Source organism: Epinephelus lanceolatus, chromosome 22 (genome assembly GCF_041903045.1).
Source record: "Epinephelus lanceolatus isolate andai-2023 chromosome 22, ASM4190304v1, whole genome shotgun sequence".
NCBI classification, from domain to species: Eukaryota; Metazoa; Chordata; class Actinopteri; order Perciformes; family Serranidae; genus Epinephelus; species Epinephelus lanceolatus.
The window spans coordinates 3,457,726-3,469,729 of record NC_135755.1 but is presented as its reverse complement, the minus strand read 5'-3'; the positions used below and the strand labels follow the sequence as shown (position 1 = coordinate 3,469,729).

Genomic DNA, 12,004 nt, shown 5'->3' with positions numbered 1-12,004 from the left:
ATGTCACGTTAAAGTTTCTGCAGATCTACAAACTGTCTACTTTTACTATAGTAACTCTTTTAAAGCATGTAGTGTAACAAAGTATTTTTACAAGGTAGTATTAGTAATTTTACGTAGCAATTTTTAATATAGGACTTTTACTTTAAGTATTTAAGTATTAAGTATTTTTTTTTACAGTTATTTATATGTACCTTTCCTTCTGTGTGGTTTGACAACAGTGCGCTAATAGTACTTATTATTTATTTTTTATGACATAAAAACATTTTCTCTTCCCGCCACTAGAGGGCTGACTGTCCCGTGTCACGTGACGAGTAGAGTCGCTTCACGGTTAGCTTGATAGGCTAGCAGCTAGCTAACAGTTAGCATTTCATTCGGTCGCTAGCTGCCTAACAACACGGAAACAAACCCCGGCAGAGGCTCCTCTCCAGCGGGACTCTTTGTGACTGATACCGGCGCACCTCACCCTGTCCTCTCCTCCCGGCTGTCCCCGGCTCTCCGTCCTCCTGGTCCAGACCCGGTCGTGAATCCTGAAACATGTCGGCGGTGCAGCGGATGAAAGTGGCGAACGAGCGGCACAGCAAGACGATCACACAGCGGGGACACGTCCAGAAAACATCGGTACTGACAGCCAGGCTAACGGCTAACAGATTCTGTCTCTACCGTACAGCTGCAGCTCGACCTGATGAGTTAAACACAGGCTGTTTAATGTGAACAATATTCTGATATAATTCAGCTCTGTGGGTTAAAAACAAATGCTGGAAGCAGAGTAGCAGCTAGCAGTTAGCATTGGTGGAGCTAACATTAGCATTAGCTGCTCTACAAGTGAGCCGCTTCTTTTCTCAGCACATTATCAAGCTAATATCGCTTCTAATTAAGTAATATGTCAGATTTTGTCGTAAAATATTATCATGGTTTATATATGAACGGCAAATAGCCAGATGTTGCTCTGTGGAACCTGCTGACTGGCTAACAATTGAATGAAGTGTAATAGAGCCAGACCCCTTAAGTAAATGTGGGACATTAATTCGGTTTTGCGTGTCCACAGAGCTATACGCCATATATATATTATTGAAGGCATTTGCTCGACTGCCTTACAGACAGTATTCAATTCGGCATACACAAATTTACTGTTCGTGGTTTGTTTGTTGATGTTTTGTAACTCAAGTAACTTCCTCTCGGTGTAAACACTGCAGTGGGCGGAGGCGCCGCGATGGTACAAATCAGTCACAAAAGACTAAAAGAGTGTTTGATTAATTACGATATGAGAATAATACATATGACGAATTTAAGAAGAGCTTTAGAGGTGTTGAATACATGCCGCGCAATGTTCATTATTTAATGTTTACTGTGACAAACAGAGTGGGGCATTAAATATGCAGTTTTGTAAAAGGAGTTTTGGATAGCTGTAACATAAGTGTGTGAACACGGAAACCATCCTCTGACAGGAGTGTGTTTATAGTAGGCCAAACACACACACACACACACAGTTCAAGACAGCACTATAACACTATTACAACTAAGTCTAATTGTTGGCTGAGTATTCTCTGATTTTAGTCAAAGAGGTGATTTAGTTTCTTTTTCTCACTTAAAAACTCATCATGCTGATGTAGTGTGTCATTATTTGGATGATATTTAAGGGGATATTTAAGCGTGGCACCGACCTGCTGACGTTCACCAGTCACACACCTCGGGATGTTTTCACACACACCTCTGTCACATTTCATCAGCACATGTGTAATTTATTGTCACTAACACACCTTTTGATTTACACACACTCTAAATGTGTTGAAGTATCTCTGTCAGCTGTGGTTAGTAGTCAGAGGGAGTCTGTATTTACCCAGAATGCTCAGTCCTGTCTTCATGCAGCCACAGACTCGAGGTACAAGCTGTTCTGTCGTAATAAATCAGTAATAACAGACCTAATTACAGCTGCAACAAGTGATTATTAGTTAATAAGTGTTGTGTGTGTGTTCCAGCGGCCTGTAAATGAGGAGAAGTCTCCGGTGGGACCGTGGCTGCTCGCTCTGTTTGTCTTCGTGGTTTGTGGGTCAGGTGAGTCTCAGCTCCGCCGTGTGTGTGATACACTGCGAACACACATTGTGTTTACATGAACAGAATGTTCCGATGTTAGCTGACTTTTATTCTGAAACAGACGATATTCCTACTGAGCAGTTACTAATGAGAATTCATCTTCCTGTTGAGATCCGGCTCGTAAAGGGAAGCAACATCAAGCAAAACAAACAAAAATTTTAGGCGAAATGAAAAGGGGAAAAAGGCCTGTGTGTGCTGTGCAACTCAAAGAAAGAAATATAACCGAGAAACGAGAGAACTCTTTAAGTAACAGCAGCTAACCTTACCTAACAAAACCAAAAGCCAAAATAGAAACCTCGCTGTCTTAAAGTACTTAGTGGGAAACAGAAGCACAGATGAAACAGCTCCTCTGCACCCAGTGTGTCTCTAACAGAGGAAATGATGCTCTGTGAGTGCACAGTAGTTTTTAAAATCTACCCCTACCGCCCAGTCCTCTAAGTAGCTTCATGTGTACCTCAGAACAGCTTTGACCAAATACGAAACAATAACGAGAGGCACGCTGGTGGGCAGAAAGGTTCCAGCCGCTCCAGCTGTTTTTAGAAAAGCCCAGACTCTGTCTCACTGGACTCTCGTGCCTGTTTTGTGATTAGCCTCATCTGTCTGAATGGGGCACCTGTCCATGGGCAGCTCCTTCACTCTGACGGAGTGAGGGAGCTGACGGAACGGAGTGAAAAATGAGTTTGCCTTAGGGCATCGATGAAGTACATCATCTTCTTCTAAATAAGTTGTGCAGGCTGACACAGAGTTAAAGAGAAGTGAGTGCAGAGGAAGTGTTTTAATCTGATAAGACAGACAGGAAGCTGAGGCTGCCACTAGGTTTAGGTGGTATCTGTTTGTTCTTACCTTCCTAGAATTTCACCAGGGTGTATGGTACATTATGGTTCAAGTGTGCAGCACATCTCCACCACCAACAACGCCGGCCGACCGGCGAGTTCGTTAGTTTCACAAGCTCTCCTGTCATTTTCAGTCTAATAAACAAACAAACAAACTTCCTAAACGTCAAGAAGGTTAAAATTCTTCTGAACAGAGAAATAAAAGTGCACACCTTCTGACTCATGTTTTTCCCTTTGACAGAACCAAGACTAACGTTAGCTTAACTCGCACTTCATTCAAACCGGATAAAAACAAAATATAAGTCGTCAAATCTCAGTCTTGCTAGAAGCTTAGTTATTCCAACAATCACTCTCTCTGGTCTGGTTGAAATAAATCCTTAATTCACTGAGTTAGATGTGAAAACAAGTTGTTGTTCCCTGCAGTCTCTCTCTGTGGTTGCTGGCCGGCAGTCCTGTAACATTATCCCCACCTCACGCATGTCAGCTCAGGTGCCTGTTGCACCAGACTGGTCTCTGATGGCACGTGATGTGCACTATATGCAAAACATCCACCTTACAGCCTCTGCAGTACGAGGTGAATAGAAAGAAGAGGATTTTTTACGGTATTGAAAATCGTACCGTCAGGATTTTTAAATACGGTGTTATACAATGATAAAGCCCCGGCCGAGCTGTCTCTCTGTTATCACTGACTGCTTCATGTCGTCATGGAGATCTGTACACTCTGAAGTTCATATATGTTTGCTATCATCCTATCATTACACTGTGTCTTTACCTTTATAGACCCAATCACAGCGTTTGTTTACAGTGACTTCTGGGTAGAAACCCCTGCGTCACATGTAGAAGACCAAACAGCACTGAGCAAACGCTCCCTCAACTAGTTAGCTTTTAAGTGTGATTATACTTGTGTGTTGGCTCTATGCAGACCCTACGCCATAGCCTACGCTGTTGTGAGTATTTATACTTGTGCGGTGTCGTCTGCAGTTACACCTCCAAAGCACTAGTCAGCGGCGGGGTTTCTGTGAAGTGCTGTAAAGTTTGATTGATTCAAAACACACCTAAAACACACATTAAACACACATTAAACACACATTAAACATGGCTTAATAGAGACAGTTTCAAACACAAGTACACAAATCAGCTTCACTATAACTCGCAGCATTCACAGACAAACACTTGTCTTTATCTGGACACATTTTCCCCACAAATACAACATGCTAACGTTATTAGCACAAGCCTATGGCATTTTACATTGTATAAATAAGCCTAGCTGCTATTGGACCTTCTCTCTACTCATATGAAGCCAGGAACAACAGCTACATTTAATAAGGGTAATGTTAATACTAAACACGTTTTTCAAACAAATACAACATGCTAACGGTATTAGCACAAGCCTATGGCATTTTACATTAGCCTAGTGAAGGAGTGTTGATTTCCTCTGCTCATATGAAGCCAGGATAAATCACACACAAGACTTAAAATGCTATTTTTGTGGAGGCTTTATTGTCTTCACAGTTAATTGTTTCTAATCTGTGAAATTAAAGTAAATAAAAGTTTTGTTTCCACTGAGGGAAATGGTTTCAGCTTATAGAGACAGACAGGAAGTCTGCGTCATCCACGATATGTAGATACATTTCTGGGGAGGTGCACGTCAGGCTACAGCGCAGGGTACAGTGTAGGCCCTGTGTCAACGCAGAGTAGGTACGGTGTTGATTCAACACAAAAGTATAAATCCCGCATAAAGCTCCAGTGTGTGTTGGATTTAAATGGAATAAAATATAATCAGTATGTTTTCTTTAGTGTACAATCACCTGAATAAGCGTTGTTGTGTTTTGGTTACCTCAGAATCAGCCGTTTATATCTACATAGTGAGCAGGTTCTTGTCAACATAGATCACCATGTTGCACCGCTGTGTTTCTACAGTAGCCTAGAATGGACAAACCAAACACTGGCTCTAGAGAGGGACATTCATGTTTTCAAATCAGCCATGGTAGTTCTCCTACACGCCTGGCACGTGAGAAGTTTCACTAAAATCACCTGCGATATTTGGAAAACAAAAAAACATAAAGTTCAGAGAAAAATAGTCAAAATATTTTGGGAAACAAAAGTCAAGTAGTGTTGAACATTTTAGACATAAAAGTTGGAATGATTCAAGAAAAAAGTCTACACATTTATTTATTTATTTAGAAAAAAGTATGTCAAAACGTTTTAGAGGGAATGTTGTATTATTTCAAGACCACAAAGTTGTAATACTCCAAGAAAAAAATGTATTTGCATTGTCCACTGTAGTTAGCAGCCCCTATACGATGGACAACATTCAGAATTTACTGTTAAACGTCTTAATTCAGCGTTTAACTGGTGTAACTGTTTGTTTCTGAGAGGAAGGCACCTCTGAGGATAATTCAGCTCCTGAACAATGAACACTGAAGGAATTCTACCCAGGAGAAGTTTCAGCTGGTTGTAATCTGTTATCTCACTGCTAGACGCCACTAAATCCCCCTGAATCTGACCCACTGAACCTTTAATTGTACGTTATATTTAGGGTATTTTGACCACTTTACCTTGTTGTCAGACAGCTCTTTGTGAAGGGGAAGTGAAGTCATTATCAGCAACAGTAATTCTACTTCACAAAACACAGGAGTTGCAGATAAAGCTGTAAAAAGATTCAAACTTTAACTGACAGATTTTTTTGTGCGGCAGTACATTGTTCACTTTCTGTGTCAGTAGATTTGATTAATGAAAGATGGTAACAAAGCAACACAGAACGTAAAATAATCACAGCAGAAACACCAGATATGTCGTAGCACTGTGTGTAACTATAAATGTTTAATCGTTACAGTCACAGCTGGAAGTGACAACAGAAATCAACATGTTCGCTGATGACACAGATCTGTCAGTTTGCAGGCTGACGTGACGTTAAAGAGAAGCGAGTGAAGTGTTTTAATGCAATAAGACCGACAGGAAGCTGAGGCTGTCAGTCGTCTCTCTTATCACCGGCTGCATCACGTTGTCATGGGGATCTGTACACTGTGAGGTTTATATATACGTGTGCTATCATCACATCATTACACTAAATCTTTATCTTTATACACTGGCTTTTCACTCCTCTGTGTGTATTTACACTTGTGGTTATAAACACCAGTGCATGTTTAAAGTTCAGAACAGGAACTGTAACTGTTTGGTTTGTGGTGTTGCTGCGTGCAACAACTTCACACTCAACACTTTGCCCCTTTGGGTCCTGAGCAACACAGGACACACAGCTGTTGATGTTTTATGATGCTTAGATTTAAACAACTGTACATTAAGTTGCTATTTTACGTCTTTGTGCCCCAAAATAATGTAAAAAAAAAAAAGATGGAACACGCTGAGAGGAAAACCACTGTTGGTGTACTAATTGGATTTTGGTGGTCAAAGGTCAACGTCACTGTGACCTTTTCTGTCTCATACTCGTGAAAATGATATCTCAAGAATACCTTAATGCAGTGGTTCCCAACTGGTCCAGCCACAGGGTCCAGATTTCTCCTTGATCATTAGTTAAAGGTCCGCACAGTTTAATATATTCATTAGGGGTGGGAATCTCTAGGCATCTCATGATTCGATTCAATTCCAATTCCGAGGGCAACGATTTCGTTTCTAAAACGATTCTCGATTCTAAAATGAGCCAATACGAAAATTTACACTAGATATTGAAAAACATTATTGTAATAAAGCTGGGAATACATATCCAGTGCATACAAACTGTATTACTTACTGTGGTTGACGACACTCCACCAGTCTCCTCATCCACAAATCTCAACGGGACTCTCCTGTCCCTCGTCGACCTCCTCGACATTCCTCCTCCAGTATTTACAAAACTATAACTGACTATAACTATCTATGAACTATAAAAACATGAACTATTGCAAAAAAGACGAACGATGGCAAAACTACGAACTATAGTGAAAACACGCTAAAACACCGCGAAATCACTCCAACTTGCACTCTCCTCGGCAGCCGTCACTCTCCTCCTGCACAGGTAATGACGTCACTACCGTAATGTACCGTATATCAGCTTTCAGAATCCCTTGGAATTACGTCGATAGCGTGAATGGTAGAGGAGTTATGGTAATTTGAAAAATAAGTAAAAAAATAAAATTAAAATCGATTATGAGTTTTCCACATCGATGCTCGCATCGTTCAAGATAGAATCTCGATGCATCTAAAAATTGAATTCCCCCCCCCCCCTTGTTGTCAAGCTAATTTGCTGTCCCTGTGAAGTAGCTATCTGCTATTCACTCACTCTACAACAGGAAACTGCACTTCATAATAAAAGCCTGTACTGGAAATTTACAGTACTTTAAAAATAACCACTGCCTCGAGGAAATTTCTTTAAATTTGGCACAAACGTCCACTTGGACTGAAGAATATACTGATTAGAATATTGTGTTCAAAGGTCAATGTGACCTCACAAAGCATGTTTTTGTTCATAACACAGGAATTTATACACTAATACTGACAAAACTTGACACAAATGTCCAAAAGGATAAAATAATGAAGGTTGAAAGGTCAAAGGTCAGCTTGACTGTGACATCATCATGTTTTAACGTCATATCTCAGGAACAGAAGGGGAGACATTTGGTCAGATACTGAATTGGTAACTCTAATCTTGATTGTATAGATCTTCTGCGTGTGAAGCATCCATGTTTTCACTGACATGGATGGAGACTGTCAGAGACACTGGACTGGTGGGCGGAGTCATACAACCACAACGCAGTAATTCTAGTTACTGTAAGTGGTTAATAGTTTAGCTTCAGAAAAACAGTTTTAAATGGGCCTATTTCCTTAAGCGCTGCCAATATCAACATTCTCAGTTTGAGAATTCCTTGCTTTATAGTTAGATCGTGTTTACAGTTAATTTTACTTCATAAATCCTGTCTACTTTATGTGACTGTATCTTCTGTGTGTGTGTCCTTACAGCCATCTTCCAGATCATCCAGAGCATCAGGCAGGGCATGTGATGACCTTTGACCCTGGAGGAGCCGAGCCTGTCCCATGACCCCGCCCAACACACACACACACACACACACACACAGTTGTTCCTGTGGAGTTTAAATCTGAGCTGGTTCTTCTTCTTCTCTCTCTGTGTTTTTTTACTCTCTTCATTATGGATGAAGCTGATCAGATATTGATTATTGATTGCTTATTGATTACTGTTGGTTGTTGTTGTCTGACACAGTCGTCCAGATGTTGATCTCTGCTGTTTGTCTCTGACATTTCGCTGAAGTTTGTCTGACTTGAGATCAGCTGAGAGAACAGATGGCTGAGTTTCAGCTCATCAGTACAAACCATCAGCTTCCTGTTTGTGTTCAGTTTAAACGGTTTGACACCACTGTGACTAATAAAGCTCAGACAGAAGACGCAGCGAAGGCGTTCACTCACCTGTCATTCACCCTGATCCTCATCTTTCAACTGCTCAGTCCAGATTTTCCACTTTTAATCTGCTGCCAATAAACCTCAACACTTCCTCTGCACATTTCACATTAAAAGTCCTCCAGCAGAGCCTGTTATTGTTGGGCTTTTAATGTGAAATATGTGCGGGCTTTTAATGTGAAATAAGTGTTTCAGTGGCAGCAGATTAAAAGTGTGAGATGAGACCAATATTTCCTGAGATGACCTACAGAGACAAGAAACAGCTGATGATGACAGATGAATTAAAATCATCAGAAATGATCACAGGCTTTGATTTGTAGTCGGTTTATAACAGAGGGTTCCCACGGTCATGGAAAAGTCATGGAATTTCACTGTCACATTTTCCAGGCCTGGAAAACTTTTGGAGTTCGTAAAAACCCTTGAAAGCTTTGGAAGTCATGGAATTTTGTTGTGTGTAATGAAATCCGTGTTTCCTACAGTCATGAAATACCTGGAAAAGTTACATTTAAAACAAAACTGTGCCCGGCCTGGAAATGGTTTGGAATTAACAAAATGATTCGGAAAAGTTTGGAGTTTACATTGTTTTATCAAAACATGTCTAACGTTCAAAACATGTTCCTTGTATTACTGATTTAAAATCTAGTGCTGCGCTTTATGACCGCTGAAACGTGACGTGATGGCGATCAACCTCCATTTATGAAGACATAATGTACACTCAGGTTCAGAAACAATTATTAGACATACACAAAGAACAATTATAAATTATAATCCAAACATGTCTAATTGCATTGACATCTCCAGGATCTGTGGTTTTCTGGCCCCCCAAAAAGGGGACGTGGCCTTGACATTTTGTGAAGTGCCTGTATATGCCAATCCGGCCCGTTCTCACGCCCAACTCTTCAACTACTGCCGCTTTGTCTGTGAACCTCAGTATGAGACACTGATGCACAGAGGCACCCTTCACGGTGGTACGATATGAACCGCTGCTGGCCACCACTGTCGTATAAAGTCTGAACATGGCAGGCGGCAGGGAGGCGGACAGGTCAAACAAACGTCGGACTTAAACCTGGAAGTCCACGTTAGGTTTCCTGTGTGAAACCACAAATCAGTCAAGCTATTTTAATAATAAAGTAGTGTGCTAGTGTGTGTGGCATGCTAAGCTAGTGTTGCATGTGACGTGATGTTAAATGACGTTAGCAACAACTGCGCTTATTCTAAGCCAAACCATTATGTATTTTTCTATCTCTAACCGCATGCTTTTGCTGCCTAAACTTTAGAAAATAAACCTAAAAACAAAGTGTTTTGCCTGCGCTGTAACTTTATTCTGAAAAAGACTGTATGCATTTAACGAGCAGATACTCTATTTCCTGTGAGAACAGAAGTTAATTGCATGTAACACGAGTAAATTGACACGCTGTCCCTGAACGTCAAAAACTGACGCAGGAGGGTACATATTTTGACGTGTAGGTCCACTGATAAAGCTGCGACATTTGGTGATTTGGGATGAGAATATGTTGGGCGGTCTGCTCCGTTAGCATACACAGCTAGTAGTTATCTAATGAGCGATTTAAGTTACCATGAGTGCAGTTTGCTTATCCACAAATGCCTGGAGCGTGTGTCTTTAAGAATGTACGGCTTGGCAATGGCAGAGACCTGGGCAAAGTGATGTCAGCAGGGTAAAACATTATGGAAACGTTTTGAAAATCCATTGGTTAAAAATGTGTGGGAACCCTGGAGGTTAATGTTCTATGGATAACCTTATATGAAATGTAACGTAATAAATTAATTTTCTGTAGCTGTCGATGGGACGCAACGTTTTGTTCATCGCGTACGTCTCAGTAATTTCTCTTAGGTTCGTCTCTCCCTTCTTGTCTGCCAGCTAACTCAAAATATGTTTGAATTGAGTTTGAATCTGATATGTTTAAAAAAAATTGGCAAGAATTTTTTTGTATGGGTCCTTAGAAAGTCATGGGAAAGTTTTGAAAATGTCTTGATGAGAATGTGAGGGAGTCTAAAATTAAACCGATTCGTAACATAAAGCACAGACATGATGCTCAACATGAAATTATTTACTTGTTTGTCTTCTCACAGAAGTTAAAGTTGGATTTTTCCGTTAAAGGTGATGAGAAGACAATGCCAATATAAACCCTTGAAGTAAAATAAGTCATGTCTGAGCAGCAGCGGCAGTGTAAATGACAGGATCTGTATTTGATGACCTCAGAGCAGCAGTCTGCTCTTGTTTCCGTCTCCTCAGACAAACAGGTTTAAATCTGATCTCAGCTCAGAGCTTCAGTCAGATGGTGAACTGCTGGTTTTGTAAAGCAGGTGTCGGTTTAGTCTTTGGAAGGTGAAGCAGACGACGTGCTCCGCTTTTATACTAAATAATAAACCACAGATATTTTTCTCTACTGGCCTCTGATGTGTGTGTCCTCTCTGCTGTCTCCTCTCAGCACCCACACTGAAACACGTTTGTTACATACTTGTTTTTATAAAGTCTAACAGCACAGCTACACTCACAGATATCTGAGCCTCCTACCTGCCTGTCAAGCACAGTCAACCCAGAAACCTTCTCCAGTCCGGACTGAGTGGAGTCCTGCAGGGTGAAGCTGTGTGGTACCTTGTGAACACGATATCTCAAACACGCCTGAAGGGAATGTCCTCAATTTTGGCACAGTGTCCACTTGCAATGATGAACTGATTCGTTTTTGGTTCTTAAAAGTCTCTTGCATCCATCTCATTCTTGTGAATGCGATATCTCAAGAACACTTTAAGGGAATTTATTAAAATTTGGCACAAACGTCCACTTGGACGATTAGAATTTTGTGGTCTAATGTCAGTGTGACCTCACAAAACATGTTTTTGGCAGTAACTGATGAATTCAGGCAATCATCTTGACATCACATTATATTCACATTATTATCCAAGGGCTGTTAAAATGTACTGTAGAACACTTCATTCAAGTTAGAGCAATACATTTCCTGAAAACCAAAACAAACTACATTCAAAATGAAAAACACTGACACCTGGTGGACAAAGTCTAAAAGTGCATGTGGGTTAGAAACTTAGCAGCTACACTACAATGATCACATTAAACAAACAAACATACCAGAAGTACGTGGAAGACATAATGGCACATTAATGACCTTCAGTCATGACAGTAAAAACAAAATGCACCAAAGATTACAACATAAACCGCTCACTTTACAGAGTAAATAATAATGTAAGGCAGCAGCATTTTTCAGTGCGACGTCAGCAGGATTTCTACCCATGGTGTACCCTACGCCGCACCACCCCTTTCCCTCAGTGGAAACGAAGCTTTTATTTACTTTAATTTCACAGATAAGAAACAATAAATTGTGAAGATAATAAAGCCTTCACAACATAACAAAAGTCGTGTATGATTTATCGTTGCTTCATATGAGCAGATGAAATCTCAGCTAGCTGCTAGGCTAATCTATACAGTGTAAAATGCCATAGGCTTGTGCTAATAAAGTTAACATGTTGTATTTGTTTGGAAAATGTGTTTCGTGTAAGACAGTTGTTTTGTCAGTGAACCTTGTGAGTTGTAATTGAGCTGAATTTTGTAACGTTACCTTTGGTAAATGTTGCTGTTGTCCCTGGCTTCATATGAGCAGAGGAAAAGTTTGCTAGCTGCTAGGCTAATTTATACAATG

The 12,004-nt window shown here is 40.5% G+C and overlaps 1 protein-coding gene across 1 annotated transcript; it reads left to right on the top strand.

Moving 5' to 3' along the window:
- The first annotated feature begins 329 nt into the window (after positions 1-329).
- Positions 330-10,738, top strand: LOC117246002 (stress-associated endoplasmic reticulum protein 1). The gene is made up of 3 exons (XM_033609650.2): positions 330-618; positions 1,977-2,052; positions 7,878-10,738. The coding sequence occupies exons 1-3, from the start codon at positions 535-537 to the stop codon at positions 7,916-7,918; spliced, it is 201 nt and encodes a 66-aa protein (XP_033465541.1). The 5' UTR covers positions 330-534; the 3' UTR covers positions 7,919-10,738.
- Positions 10,739-12,004: the final 1,266 nt, after the last annotated feature.

Excerpts from the sequence above, each read along its gene's own strand:
- LOC117246002 (XM_033609650.2), top strand. The coding sequence starts at position 535 with ATGTCGGCGGTGCAGCGGATGAAAGTGGCGAACGAGCGGCACAGCAAG. Across the intron at positions 619-1,976 it reads GACACGTCCAGAAAACATCG|CGGCCTGTAAATGAGGAGAA; the intron begins GTACTGACAGCC and ends TGTGTGTTCCAG. Across the intron at positions 2,053-7,877 it reads CTTCGTGGTTTGTGGGTCAG|CCATCTTCCAGATCATCCAG; the intron begins GTGAGTCTCAGC and ends GTGTCCTTACAG.